Source organism: Hipposideros armiger, unplaced genomic scaffold (genome assembly GCF_001890085.2).
Source record: "Hipposideros armiger isolate ML-2016 unplaced genomic scaffold, ASM189008v1 scaffold_242, whole genome shotgun sequence".
In the NCBI taxonomy this organism is placed as follows: Eukaryota; Metazoa; Chordata; class Mammalia; order Chiroptera; family Hipposideridae; genus Hipposideros; species Hipposideros armiger.
This window is the reverse complement of record NW_017731592.1, coordinates 1,179,270-1,194,825: the sequence shown is the minus strand read 5'-3', so window position 1 is coordinate 1,194,825 and position 15,556 is coordinate 1,179,270. Positions and strand designations below refer to the sequence as shown.

At 38.9% G+C, this 15,556-nt stretch overlaps 1 protein-coding gene across 2 annotated transcripts in view; it reads left to right on the top strand.

Annotated features, from left to right (window-relative positions):
* UIMC1 (ubiquitin interaction motif containing 1) overlaps nt 1-15,556 on the top strand; it is a 103,590-nt gene that overhangs the window by 47,201 nt on the left and 40,833 nt on the right. For both annotated transcript variants that reach the window (XM_019655637.1, XM_019655638.1), the window contains 3 exons: nt 1,869-1,945; nt 9,125-9,228; nt 13,819-13,972. In XM_019655637.1, the coding sequence (XP_019511182.1) occupies nt 1,869-1,945; nt 9,125-9,228; nt 13,819-13,972 (335 nt within the window). The remainder of the gene's footprint in view (nt 1-1,868; nt 1,946-9,124; nt 9,229-13,818; nt 13,973-15,556) is intronic.

Genomic DNA, 15,556 nt, shown 5'->3' with positions numbered 1-15,556 from the left:
GGGTGGAAGAAATCTCGGTTTTTCTTGTTGGTTTTCTTGTTTAATCCAGCCATCTTGGCACAAATCCCATTTACATTATTCCCTGAAAAGTGGTTATATCCTGCTTGTCTCTTAACTAACAATGCTAGCTTCCTATGCCAGTTTGAAGGCTTTTAACTGATTTCTTTATGTTCTTTCTAGTCCTCATATTCCTTTTGTTTCCCTGCTTACCTGCTTATTTTATCTGTATATCCAAAACACACACATCTTTTAAGTCTACTCTTAAGACTTACCTGTTCTTTGAAGCCTTCATATTATTCAGGCCACACAGAACCTGCATTACTCTCACTCTTTGTCCTATGCCACTTTTATTCTGATTGTATCTCATCTTCCCTTTAAATGGTTGTATTTGCATTACCTCCTCAATTAATCTCGCTAATTGATTAATGGGGGGTTTCCTTCATCCATCTTCTCTCTTTAATGATATATAGTAGTTGATGGGTTACAAACTGCACTGTTAACTGGATCAGGCTTCCAATTACTTTTCCCTTTATCCAGTAGTTGACCTTTGGGGATTATTCAAGAGCTTAATCTTGTGTTGAGTGACCTTCATCTCCCATATAGAAGTTGAGGCCCAGTTGCCATTTGCTGTAATTTAGTTGGTGTTCCTAGGCTTTTGGTTAAATTAATAGTAGTAGGTATTTCTTCCTGAGCTGAAGAATATGGTTTTGGTTTGATTCTCCTGCTGTTAAGACAGTTTTGGAAGTGGTTTTAACTGGAGTAGGCATTCTGCTTCCCGCAGGCCTCTCTGCTTTGTTGTGGTGAGGCTTGTGCAGAGCAGATGTAGGTTTTAATAAATGATTATATGCTTTGTCACCAGGAGAGAGTTGGAATTGCAGGCAATGCGGTTTGTCTTCAAATTGATTAGCCCATTTTATAAATGTCAGCAAATTGTTTTGTGATGGACCCTTTGAATAGAGCCCTAATGTTACATGCAGAGTAAACTCTGCCTGGCTGGGGTTTATAACAAATGCTATGAGATGTTTTATTTAGAGAGAGAAATCACTTGTGGTTTCCTATCAGGTTTTAGTTATTTATCATGAATCAGTGGTGGTTATTTTCTCTTCTCTGTGGTTCTTGGTTGATGTGAGGATTTGCATCCTCATGCATACTTGATCAAACTAATCGTAAAGCTCTATGAAGCATGAGGGAGCTAGCTAGCTCAGATGCTCAGATCTCTCAGCCCTGTGTTTCTTTGTCAGGAAGAGATTGCACTCCATGAACATGCAAGGTAAACCAGAAGGTTGGATGAGGGGAACCATTGATAATTATGTTTTTCTCAGAAGAGATAGTCCACTTGTGTGGGCACATTGTTGCTATAGGGCATTTTGGGACTGTATCTTAACTTTTGTTGCTTGGAAAGCCATATCTTGAGATAAAGAAGAAGTTTAACTGCAAGGTGCAGGAAAAGCTCATGTGTTGTCAGGGGAATCTCCATGTCTTCGCTTAGGAGTTTATAAATCTCTAGCCTTCAAAAGGCTGAGCTGGAGGCTATAAAACACCTTTGACATCCTTACATTGGAGTGGAATTTTTGTCTTCTGTGGTATTCATAGATAGCCCTTACCCTTCAGCCTTCCTTTGGGAAGACTCCAAAAGGGGGTTCTTTTCATTCAGTGATTTCTGGAACCAAAGTTGTAAGTATGTTTATTTTTCCTATTTCTGGCTTGGAATTGTCACTACTGATTCCTTGCTTCCCTGTTGTGCTTTTGTGGTATTGGACAGCAGGTATCAGATTACCTGTGGCTTTGTTAATGACTCACCATTGCTTTTGGTCCGGTGGTCTGATTTATTTTACTGGAAATTCACTTGGAGTTTGGTTCTTTTTCAGCATTGCTGCTTTGACCAGTAAGAGAGACTCAGTCTTTATGCCAGAGAATTCTGCAGAGGAAGTCACTGTGTGTCCTGGTAAGCAACCCACTGTGATTTTATTGCATTTCTGATCCCTTGCTATCTACCTTTTTGTGCCTATTAATTTTCCTGACTTTTCCAACCCACTACCAGGAGATTTGTGTGTGATTGATTGTGTGTATCTCCACACATACATCGTACACACACCTTTTTTTTAATGGACATTGGCTCTGCGTCTCAATTTTTTTCTCTTAGAGATATTTGAGGTTTGAAATTAACATGACTCTTGTCCGCATGTTTGCTTACCAGTCTCATCAGAGATGGCAGCAAACCATCAGGAATAGCACTTAATTGTACATTCAGAGCCAAGAGGACTTTCTGTTTTGGTTTATGGGTTCTCAAAGTTGGGCTGTCCTCAAAGCAGCCTGTCAGTTTAGCAGATTTTTCTCAGAGCTTTTTATTAGTTTTACATTGCCATTCACAAGGCATTATTATCTAGGGAGTCAAGAAATCAAATTTTGTGCACAGATCTGTTCATTGACTTATATTTTAATCTCAGACACATTTAACCTGATTAAGTACTGTACTTTGCTTTTTGTTAATTATAGAAATGAAAAGACATGTGTACCTTGCTTTAGGTACAAGAGCTGTTCATTCAAAGATGCACATGAATAGATTTTGATAAACAAATAATTTTAAATGAACAAAGATACTCATTAAGAGAACTCTTGAGTTGAATCATTGTATATTATGAAGAATTATTTTGTGATATGAAACACTACTTCCTAAGGAATTTGTTTTAGCCTGTGTTTTCTTTTTGGCTTTTCTTAAAAGTGGGCCTATTACATTTATCAGTAACCTTGTTCATGTGAGATTGAGTGGATTTCCATTAATGTTTAAACTCTTGGCGCAGCAAGTGTTGTACAAATGTTATTATAAGTCATACCTACTTTTCCCTTAGGTCTCATATGACCTGTCAGGGGTCAGAGAGACTAGTACAAACTAAGTTTGAGTTTCTATGGAAAAAAACTTGAAAGAAACCAAAATAAGAAAACTATGGATACACAAGAGGCCACCTTGAGACTAGTAGGAGGGGCTGTGGAACGGGCTGGTCCCACACTTGTGTGTGACCATTACAAATCAGAAGGGATATCTCAGCTGCAGAGGCTCCCCCTGGAGGAGCAAGGGGTCCCAGCCTCACACCAGGCTCCCCAGCCCAGGATTTCATTGCTGGGGAGTGAATGCCCTATAACTTCTGGCTGTGAAAACTAGCGGAGATTGTGGCTGAGTGAGACTAGGGCGGTTGCAGTCCCAAGAGCTCCTCTTAAAGGGCGTGTGCACAAACTTACTCGCTAACAGACTCACTGTCTCTGAGGAACTGTCTGGCTTCAGAGCCAGAGCTGGAGGGGAAGCTTTCTTCTGGTGGAGGAGCTGGTGGAGGCCATTGTTTCTTTGTTGAGCCTGTCCTCATCCTGGTGTGCAGACGCAGGCCTCCGCCATATCTCAGTCTCCCATCAACGTGGCTAACACCATTCCTTCTCCCTGATTCCCTGAGACCCTGCCCCACCCAACTTTTGGGCATACCAAAGCCGTTTCCAGTGGCTTTTCCATATGAACAGCTTGTCTTGGCTCATGCAGCGGACTTTCCTAAAATCTCTCAAAGGTTCACAAAACCCAAACATGTAGCATCTGGCTTTAGCGTGTCCCGTACCTCTGGCTCAGCATCCCTAAACCCGATGCTAGCGACAGCCAGCCTTGATTTGCAGCTTGGCCTCTTGAGGAACCTCCAAGCCCAGTGGCAGTCATCTGCGGATCGCTTTGTGGCTCATGCCAGATGGCACTGGGCAGGGCACAGGCTGTGGCTGAATTTGGCCTGAGGTGGGGTCCCTCCCAGTAGGTCCCAGGGCTGGCAGGCCCGGTGGCCAGCTTCAGACCTAGGTGGAGCATCACTAGCCACCTCTGGGGATGTCACATCCAAAGAGCACACTGGGCAGGCACCAGAGCCCTTCTAACAGTAAATCCTGCTCTGTAGGGTCAGCCCCTGCACAGCAGCTCCTCTATTGTACCCACAGCCAATCAGCCCGAAAGTCAATCCCTCTCATTAATGTGCAAACAACGATTAAGGCTCAACTACAACAGGAGGGTACACACAACCCATACAAGGGACACACCTGGAGCATCCAGCTCAGGTGACCAGGAGGACTGTGCCACTGAGCCCCACAGCACACCTACTACATAAGGCCACCCTGCTAAGACTGGGAGACATAACAGCCTTACCTAATACATAGAAACAAACACAGGGAGGCAGCCAGAATGGGGAGACAAACATGTCCTGAATTAAAGAACATAACAAAGCTCCAGAAAAAGAATTAAACAAAATGGAGTCAAGCAATCTATCAGATGCGTTGTTGAAAACATTGGTTATAAGGATGCTCAGTGATCTCAGGGAAAACTTCAACGAAGAGATAGGAAACATAAAAATGGAGATTTTTTTTTTTTAAGATTTTTATTGGGGAATTGGGGGGATGGGAACAGTGCTGGGGAATTGAGGGAAGGGGAACAGACAAGTTGCTGTCATTTTGTTCTTCAGTCTAGTTGTGGGGGACGTTGCTTCACTGGCCCAAGTTGGCATCATCATTGCGCTCTTCCTGGGCAAGGCAGATCAGTCACCGGCTTCTGGACGGCTGCTCACGGCGGCTGCTGGCCGCTCACGCTGGCTGCTGGCTACATATGGTAGCCCATGGCAACCCACTGCCACAGGGGCTGCAGCCTACACCGTCGCCGGCGACTCACGGCAGCCCAGCTCCAGGTTGAGCTGTTGTTCAGCATCTTAGCTGTGGAGGGCAGTGTCACTGGCCTTCATATGTGGGATCCAAACCGGGGCCCTCTGGTGTCCCAAGCCAGTTCCCAACCATCGCGCCACTCGGCCGGCCCTAAAAATGGAGATTTAAAAAAAACATAAAAAAGAACCCGTCAGAAATAAAGAATACAATAGCTGAAATAAAGACTATATTAGAGGGTATCAGCAGTAGATTACGTGAAGCAGTGGATCAAATCAGCGATTTAGAAGATAAGGTAGCAGAAAACACCCAATCAAAACAGCAAAAAGAATCTCAAAAAATGAGGACAGTTTAAGGTGCCTCTGGGATAACATCAAGCATACTAACATTTGCATCAAAAGTGTACCAGAAGGAGAAGAGAGAGAGCAAGGAATTGAGAACCTATTTGAAGAAATAATGACTGAAAACTTCTTTAACCTGGTAGAAGAAATAAATATACAAGCCCAGGAAGTGCTTAGAGTCCCAAACAGGATGAACCCAAAGAGGCCAACACCAAGAAACATCATAGTTAAAATGCCAAAGGTTAAATACAAAGGAAGAATTTTAAAAAGCAGCAAGAGAAAAGCAGTTACTTACAAGGGAGCTCCCATAAGACTGTCAGCTGATTTCTCAACAGAAACTTTGCAGGCCAGAAGGGATTGGTAGGAAGTATTCAAAGTGATGAAAAGCAAGGACTTACAACCAAGATTACCCAGCAAAGCTATCACTTAGAATTGAAGGACAGATAAAGAGCTTCCCAGACAAGAAAAAGCTAAAGGAGTTCATCAACATCAAACCAGAATTACATGGAATTTTAGAGGGACTTTTTTAAGATGGAAAAAAAAGTGAATAATAAACTGGCAATAACTACATATCTATCAATAATTACTTTAAATGCAAATAGATTAAATGCTCCAATCAAATGATAGGCTGGCTGAATGGATAAGAAAACAAGACCTTTAACATATGCTGCCTACAAAGGACTCACTTCAGATTGAAAGACACATACAGACTGAAAGTAAAGGGGTGGGAAAAAGATATTTCATGAAAGTGGAAATGAAAAAAAAAAAAAAGCTGGGGTAGCAGACAAAATAGTCTTTAAAACAGAGGCTATAACAAGAGACAAAGAAGGACCCAGTAATCCCACTTCTGGGTAATTATCTGAAGAAACCCAAAATGCTACTGTATATCAAGGGGATGAGTGTATCCATATGTTCATTGCAGCATTGCTTACAATGGCTAAGATGTGGAGGCAGTCTGGGTGTCCATCAATGGATGAATGAATAAAGAGGAGGTGGTACATATATGCAATGGAATATTGCTTGGTCAGGGAAGGGAATGGGTTTTTGCCATCTCTGGCGACATGGATGGACCTGGAGGGTATTGTGCTGAGTGGAGTATGTCAGATAGAGAAAGACAGATGCAATGTGATTTCGCTTATATGTGGAATCCAAAGAACAAAATAAACAAAACAAATTCATAGATACAGAGAACATTTTGATGGTTGCCAGATAGTCAGGTTTTGGGGTGGGTGAAAAAGGGGAAGGGATTAAGAAGTACAAATTGGTAGTTACAAAATAGTCCTGGGGATGTAAAGTAAAGCACAGGGAATATAATCAATAATATGGTAATAATCATGTATAGTGTCAGGTGGGTACTAGACTAGTCAGGTGGATCACTTCTTAAATTATATAAATATCTAACCACTATGCTGTATACCTGAAATTAATATAATATTGAGTGTCAAATGTAATTGAAAAATTAAAAAGGGGGAGGGGGAAAAGGGGAAAGGGAATAAGAGGTTCAAATTTCTAGGTATAAAACAAGTCATGGGGATATAATGTGAAGCATAGGGAATATAGTCAATAATATAGTGATAGCATGGTACTGTTTCAGATGGTTGCTGGACTTCTTTAGGTATATAAATGTCGAATAACTATGATGTACACCTGAAATTAATATAATATTGTACGTTAGCTATATTTTTTAAAAAATCTTTAAAAAGAAGAAAAATATGTCCTGTAAACACTTTAAACATTTGGCAGCATGTCATAAAGTTTTTTCTTTACTTGTTTTTAAAGTTTAACTTGTTGGTTTTTATCGAAAGTGGTTTCTTAATTCATCTGAAATGTATTTGGAGTAGTGCCTAATGATACTTATTAAGGGACCCACTATCAAGTGCTCCAGTTTTGGTAGGAGCACTCAGGAATGCTGTGCTATCTTTGTGAAAAGAACAGTTTACCCCCTCTCTGTCTGGGTCTACTGGCTTATGCCATCCTGCTTGGAAGTCACTCTGTTCGTTTAGGATGATGGCATGTGACATCACCCTGGGATCTCGCAGGGGGGACCTGCAAATATAATAATCTTGAAAGTCCTAGTTAACGAGAGAGGAAAAAGCAAGCCCTTTATTACTGAGGTTAGGTAACTTTTACGATCATGACTTGCTGTCATTAGCCTGCTAATTAAGTCCAACTGTTTGCTGACATAAGCCACTTCTAAATGAGATTACAAAGTACTGTTTTGCTAAGGAAGTGTAACTTCTCCATGGAGCCAGACTCCTTAGTCCATTGTAATTCTTCTAAAAATAAAATTTATAAGCTATGCATCTAAATTGTCCAAAAATTCTGTTCTAAATGGGTGAAACACAGATTGAGTGTAGTAGTCCATCTTACTTATTTTGTTTCACATATTTCTGACAGTTCCAGGGGTCTGATACTCAAAATTATAACATCTTTTTAGAGTTATTCACTTTGTCGAAGAAGCAGGATTATAGCCTTATGCCCCCATTGTGCATGATAATAGCATTGTTTCTTTCTAAGGAACTCATGCCCTCTTAAATTGTCTTTATAGTTAAACATTTCAGCCATTCACAGAAAAGCTTGATTAAAGACCTTTTATTGTTACAGTAGTAAAGCAGTGAGCTATTATTTTTTAACAGACTGTATTTTTTGGTAATATCTCTCAGGGAAACTTGACAAAGAAGATTTTGAAGTTTATGCACTATAATCCTTTTTCCAACAAAGTGGTAAAATTTGTATGTGTGTGTATCCAGTTTTTAAAAAATTATGATGTATTAAACTGTGGTTAACACTAGAAATGTATTTAATCCTTCTTTTTGATTGAGTAGATACCTCAGTGTCTTGCAGGTACTTTATTTGCTCAACATTGTCCATTCATTGCATTTGTGAAGCACAGAAGTACCAGTTAGATGTACAGTGTAGATAACAGAGAACTTACTGGATTTATGTTCTGAGGCACATTTCTTTTCCAAATTTATTGTCCTTTGAAATATAGTTACTGTTCTTTTGTTATATTAAGAGATAAGGGTCTAGACCAGATGTTGGAAAAGTTTTTCTATAAAAGACTAGATAGTAAATATTTAGGCTTTGTGGGCCATACAGTCTCTGTTGAAACTACTCAATTCATCATTTTAGCACAAAAGCAACCATAGACAATACAAAGAAGAATGAGTATGGCTGTGTTCCAATAAAAATTTATTAACAAAAATAGGCATCTGGCTAGATTTGCCTCATCGGCTATAGTATGCTGACCCCTGAACTGTGAGACTATGAGGGATCCCATCTTACACCTTCATATGCTAGGAGCCTATGCAATGCCTGGAACTTGGAGAATAAATATTTGTTTAATTAATGTTGAATGAATAGATGCTGCTTAAAGAATATATTAAAGAAAGGCACATCTTGAGAATGTATTTTCTATTTCTGCTTCCAATTTTTGTTGTCTCTAATCATCTCTTTAATCTCAGAACTAACATTGGCAGGTTTTTATTTTTTGTCAGAGTAAATATATTTTAAAACCGCAGCTATGCTGGAAAGAAGCCAAACTAATGAATGGATAAACAAACTGATATATCCATACAGTGGAATACAACTAAGCCGTAAAGAGGGATGCACTACTACTGATACATGTAACAACACAGATGCTTCTCAAACACATTATACTAAATGAAAGAAGTAAGACACAAAAGATGACACTATATGACAGTCTAGAAAAGGCAAAACTTGTAGGAACATAAAGTAGATTGGTCATTGCAAGGAGCCAAATGGAACAGGATTGACTGCAAAAGGGTGCACTTTAGGGGTGCTAGAAAGGGAGAACTTTCTGGGGTGCTAGAAATGTTTTGTATCTTGATTGTGGTGGTAGTTTACATGGTATAAATGATAGCATGTATAAATTATGTATATTTGTCAAAACGTGTCAAATTATATACTGAAAATTGTGAATTCTGTTGTATGTAAATTATGCTTTGAAGTAAAGTTTTAAGAAGAAACAAACTAGATCTATGTTGCCACAACAATATTATCATACCTTAAGCTTTAGGGGAAATAGATGTTTGTTTTTTTAACTATGAAAATACAAAATGAAAATTAATGAGATTTAAATTTTTTAATTACAGAGACACAGCTAAGTTCCCCTGAAACTTTTGACCTTGAAAAAGAAGTCTCTCCAGGTAGCAGAGAGAACCTGGATGAAGTAAGAATAATAATGGCAGATAAGGAGGTGAATATTCTGTCTAATTTTTCTCAGTGTTTCTTTCTATTGGTAGCCCTCTCTCTGATGCTACATTGATGTGGCTGAAAAGATTTAGGTGACGTGGCTGAAAAGATTTAGAGGGTTGTAGCTTTTGGGACGCTTATCTCAGAGAGATTCTTATAGTTAAGATCAATTCAGCATTGTTTCTAAAAATAACAATAGTTACCATTTCTTGAGTAGTTTAATATGCTTTATTATTTCTATTACAGATGGGGAAATGGAAGCTTAGGATGTTTAAGTAAATTGTTCAAATTCAAACTGCTAATGTAGAACTAGAATTTGCACACAGATTTCTCTCTAAAGTCTGAGGTATTTTCCATTATATACTGATAAATAACAGATGAACAGTCTTGGCAATTGTCACTATATAAGTTTCAGCCCTAATTTGTAGAAGTTATCAGAAATTCAAAGTCAGAATATCAGCATAATAAAATAAGCAAACCTCTGTTTGCAATATTACCTTTCCTAATTTCACATTAACCATAAAGCTGATTGATATACGTTCACACTTCTGATTAAGGTTCTCAGTGTATATTCATATTGAGACTGATAAAACATTTAATTACGAAGAGTTCTTTTAAAGAATTTCAAGTCTTTAAAATCTGTTGTTGTGAAAAGCAGCCTGAGAATTAAACTAATTTTTCTTTGGAAATAAATAGTTTGGTTACATTTGTATATACTATCTTATCCTCAGTACCTTATTTAAAAAGGCTACATTCTTACTCCTTTTTATACTCTGGGTTGTTTGGAAACAGTTTTTACAGTAGAAGTTAGATCCTCTCCCTAGTTTCTGCACTGCAGGTAACTGGGTAGAAATTCTGCTTTCATGAATCATGCACACTGCTTGGTTTCCTGGAACCTGATCTGTCATAACTGACACCAAGATTCCCTGATGCCAGTGGTGGTAGGAAAGGTGATGACACTCCCTGCAGCAGAGTGACTAAGGACAGATCCTGCTAGATCATGTCAAAATGGCCTCAGGTCCTTTTCCTAGGGAGGGACCAGAACCTTGAACAGAGTGTTATCAACACAGTCATCCCAACATATGGAAGAAGCTCTGCAAACTTTTAGTTAAGGCTGATTTCTTACCCATCCATGATTCTGAAGGAGACTGTTCTTTGGGGCAAAAAGCATGAACCCTATTTAGAATTTAAAGCGTATATGTCTGCACCACTACACATCAAATAGAATCGTATGGCCTTTCTCGCATTGAATGTCCTTTCGTATTGCTCTTTGCTGATATCTGTGTATGTCTCTAAATTGTCTTAAAATTTCCCTTAAAGAAGTTAGAGATGCTGTAGTTTTTAAGTAATCACTTACTAGTTACAAGTCACTTAATTGAAAGATGGAATCTGCACATTTTATATATACAAAGATAGTATATTGGGTGTGGACTTTACCCTTGGAAGCTGTGTATAGAGTCATTTGTCCTAAGATTTTTTTATTTATTGGAAGGTGGTTTGGTAGTGCAAGGAGCTTGACTATTGGAATTAGAAGACATAACTTTGAATCCCAATCCCACCACTTAACTTTGTGACCTTGGGCAAATTATTTAATTAATCATTTTATTCATTTATTGAACAGATATTATAGTTAGTGTACTGGGATCCAGTCATTGTTTTAGATTCTTGAGATATGAAGATAAATAAAACAAAAACAGTCCCTGTCCTCAAAGGGTCCTGTTAAGGAAGGAGACAGACACATAAATAGAAAATTATGATTATAATGTGGTCTGACAAATATAATGATAGAGAGAGAGATGCCTAGGGGCATGGAAGAGGAATGCCTTTCTGAATTTCAGTTCTTCATATTATAATGGAGCTATTCACTGGGTTTCTCTGAAGATTAGATTAGATAAAGAATATAAGACACAGAGATTTGGCACAAGTAGAAGTGTGCATGTGGAACCAGTTATTATCTTACTGCTTTGTAATGTATCGTGGCTGTTCAGTGATATGACCTTACTAATGACAGAGAACTGCTGGACAGTATTTGCGGTATTTAGAATACCTGTGGCAGAACTGTAATCCCTCTTGATTTGATTTCCTGCAGTGGCCAGGTTCCTTTGGAAATAATGTTTCTGAATCTCTTGCCTCAGAGTTTCCCATACTTGGAGTCTCAGATAATCTGTTCTCAGAAAAGTTAATGGACGTTATTCAGAACCAAATAGTCTGTTTAGTCAGTTGGTTTTTAAGTAAACTATGTTGAGCCCTATGGTAAGAGGAGACAGATCGATCTAGACAAACAGCTTTCTAAGCTACACATGTGATGGGTGGGGGAAGGGCAGGGGTGGTGATTTGGAAGACATGCTTTTATTTTCATTGGGTCCATTTCTTGAGGTGAAGTTTCTTTTGAGGTTAGACAGTAAGAAACCTTTAAGAGATGAAGATTCGGTGTCCAGCTACCTCTTTTGAGAAATGGCTATGTAGTGTTTTAAAAGAAGTAGAAGCCGTTCTGCTGAGACTGAGTCCCTGACTCAGTCTAATAAAAGCTGCTGTGCTTGTATTTTTTTCTCTTGTGGTTCCTCCATTGTAGCTAGTATTTAAATAGACCATTTTAATGGTGTTGGAAAAATCTTATTTTAATATAAAAATGTTCAGAAACCTTCTGAGTTGTCTGTGAGTGTGAATGGAAGTGGTCTTGTATTCACAATAAGACAGTAGACAGACTACTCCTTCTTGAATACATTAATAGCTGAAGGTACATTCTCTACATTTTATAGAGCTGGTGATAAATACAAAGGAATATAGCACTGTGACATTCCTGTCATATAACATTTCTGCACTTGGTGAACTTTAGAATGCCTAGTAACTGCCTGATCACCACTAACTTTGAGTAACTCAGAACTACTTGCAAATTTTCGGCTATATTGATTTTCTCCCCTTTGCTCAAATGGCTTTGCATGCACAAGAAACTTTTCATTGTAAAACTTATGAACGGAGGAACTGGGGTTTGTGAGAAGCTCAGTGACTAAGCTTGGAATAAGTAATACCTAGAACTTCTAGACCCACTGGACTTCCCCCAAATCCTAGAGAAGAATAATAGAACATATAGTCTCCTAATACCTGGCAGAGTCAGCTTCCAGAAACAAAGTGGGAGGGGGTGCTTTTTGCTTTTGCCGCTCCATGGTGGAATGAAATACTGAAGGTTTTGATGCCACACAGACCTAGGTTTGAGTCTAGATGTCCTACTTACTAATTTTGTGAACAGTAGGTTACTTGGCCTTTCCAAGCTTCAATTTCCTCTAATACTGCAGCTAGTGGTACCTTTGCCGGTAGGGTGGTTATGAGTAATGGAGATGGAAAATGCTGGGCCAAGCCTGGCATAGTATGGGAACTCAACCACTGCTAGTTCCTTTCTCATCTTTCTTTTTTTCCCTTTCAGAATATGTTTTAAGTAAAAGGCAATTCTAGAAACTGTGTGACTTGGTATTTAGATGGCCTGTTTCCCTCTCTGCTGGATCACATTCACAAGCAGTAGATTTTAGGGGTGGCCTAAACTTATAGAGACCAAAAAAACCCCTCAAAACCCACTTGGCTTAGAGCTCAGATTATCTGCTCATGCTGTTTTGTCCTGTTTTGTTCTTGTACCAGATAATGGTTTATTTTTTCCCTGTAGTAAGGCATAATGACAGCCCCAATGCTCCTTGCTCTTAAATGGAAGCCATGGCTATGCAGGATGGTTTCACATTGATTGGATAGGACATGCTGTCCTTTGAAGCAAGCGTTAGGCAATAGTGCTGCAGTGCTCATGCATACTGTTGAATTAATCACTGCAGAGTTCTCAGTTCTGACCTGTAAAGGTAAAATATAACTGCCTCTGAGACACTGGCGACTATGGGAAAAATGGTGACTGTAGAATACTGAGAGGGGCAAAAGAGATCAGGTGTAAGAGCGACTTCGGCAGAATTCTCTTAATGACTTTTCTTTGGCTTTCTTAAATATTTGGATCTTAGATGTGTTTCCCTTTTCAATCCTAAAGTCACAAATAAAACACAAGAGGTGGTATGTTTTACTGGTTTAAGCTGATGCCTAGGTTCTTAAATTTTCATTGTGCTGCTTTTGCTTAGAGCTCTTTTGTTTTCTAACTCCTTACGTCTGAAGTCATTTATAATATCACAGTTTGCTTGTGAGATTGAGAAAGTGTCTTTAAGATGCTGTAGATACATACAGACTGTTGGAACAGCAGACATAGTATACTGACCCAGTGAGTACAGTGCCTTGCAGTGCGAATGGAGAGGCACGCCCTCAGTTTTTGGAGCCAAATAGTCCTTGGTTTGAATTTTAGCTGTGCCACTTAATTTGTTCTGTAACTTTGGGCATGTATGTTAATACCTTTGTAGATTACTATGAGGATTATATGAGGATTACATGCAGAGTGCTAAGCACATAGTAGGTAGGCACTGAATATCTCTTAATTCTCAGTCCTGAATTTGGCAAACTGGTATTGTCTCTTTGAAAGTAGGTGAAGTATGGGATGGAGCCTCTTACGGTTGGTTCTTTGGGGAAAATTTTATAAAGTAAAGCTGTTACAATTGCCATTTATCATGTTCTGCAGGTTGGTAACAGGGAAGATGCTGAGAAGGAAATACCTGCTTTTACCTTCTCAGCCAATACCAACATATCCTGCCCACTGTGTGACCAAGGCTTCCCACCCACAAAGATCGAGCGCCATGCCATGTACTGCAATGGGCTGATGGAGCAAGATAGAGGTAAAGACAGGACAGCCGGACTCTCCTTTGTCTGCATGATGGTTTTGTAATCCTGTACAATACAGTGCAGGAAAAACAGACAACTCTTCCTCAAAGTTATAGTTGTTGGTTTTTTGTTTTGTTTTCTACCTAGTTAATTCTCTAGCACTTTTCATGTTCTTTATTACTTTGACAGGTATTTTATTTTCTTGCACATATCTGAGGAGAAGGGGAAGGAAACAATCTTTCATCTTTTAATGTTTGAACTTGTTCCTTGCCATAGGTGGGCGAAAAATCAGTGCAGTACCCCAGACCTTGCATTTCAACTTACATACTCCAATATTGAGACTCCTATGGAACTTGAGGAACTAAGTTCTAGAGTTGACCATTTTTTATTCAAAATAAGTCCTTTGTGGGGTTGTGTGTGTGGGTGTGGGTGTGTAAAGTCTACCTAAAGACAGCAGCTGAAAAATATTTCTGATTTCCATTTATGTCCTACATGTGCCTGCTGCATCAGCCTGGAGCTATTGGTTATCTCTTGAAGAGTGCATGCACCAAAGCCTTAGTTTTGATGCAGTGTGAGATGTTGGCCAAGAGCATCTGCTTGTTCATTATAGCCCTTGAAATACCACCCTTGATCTTGCCTTTTTATCTATGACTTTAAACTCTAAATGTGTATAATAGTAATCAGCACAGTTTTCTGTGATCCAACATGCTGAAGGTAACCATACCTTAGATAATCGGTATTGTTGCACCGTTTTTTCTCAGCGCTACTTAATTCCCATAAGTTAGAGGTATTTAATCCGAAATTGTATAATTGTGAGATATTTTATAAATTAAGGGTTCCAGGAAAGAAATGCTATTTAATTTTTCTAAAGTAGTACACTTTTTTTTTAATAGAAATTTTATTGGGGAACTGTGTGTTTTTCCAGGACCTATCAGCTCCAAGTCAAGTAGCTGTCTTCAATCTAGTTGTGGAGGGCGCAGCTCCTTGGCCCATGTGGGAATTGAACAGGCAACCTTGGTGTTATGAGCCTGTGCTCTAACCAGCTGAGCTAACTGGCCACCCCAATATACTTGTTATTTATTAAATAAGGAAGTACCAAAACTTATAATTTAAATACATTTGATTTTTCTGATTATAAAGTAGTATGTGTTAATAATAATAATAATAGCTTACATTTATTGAATACTTAAATAAGTCAGACACTGTTTACATAAATGGGACCATGCTGTATATATATTATTTTGCAACTTGTCTTTTTTTATTTAGCAGTAAATTTAGATCTTTCCATGTGCAGATATATTTTTTAAATAGTCGCGATTGGACTGTATGTAAAATTTTGTACTTTGCTTTTTCTATTTATAGCATAGAATTTCCTCCATGAATCACTAAAAGTTAGGTATAAGAATATTTTTTTTTTTTAAAGATTTTTATTGGGGAATTGGGGGAAGGGGAACAGACAAGTTGCTGTCATTTTTTGGTCTTCAGCCTAGTTGTGGAGGACGCTGCTTCACTGGCCCAAGTTGGCACCATCATTGCTCTTCCCGGGCAAGGCACATCAGTCGCCGGCTTCTGGACGGCCGCTCACTGCGGCTGCTGGC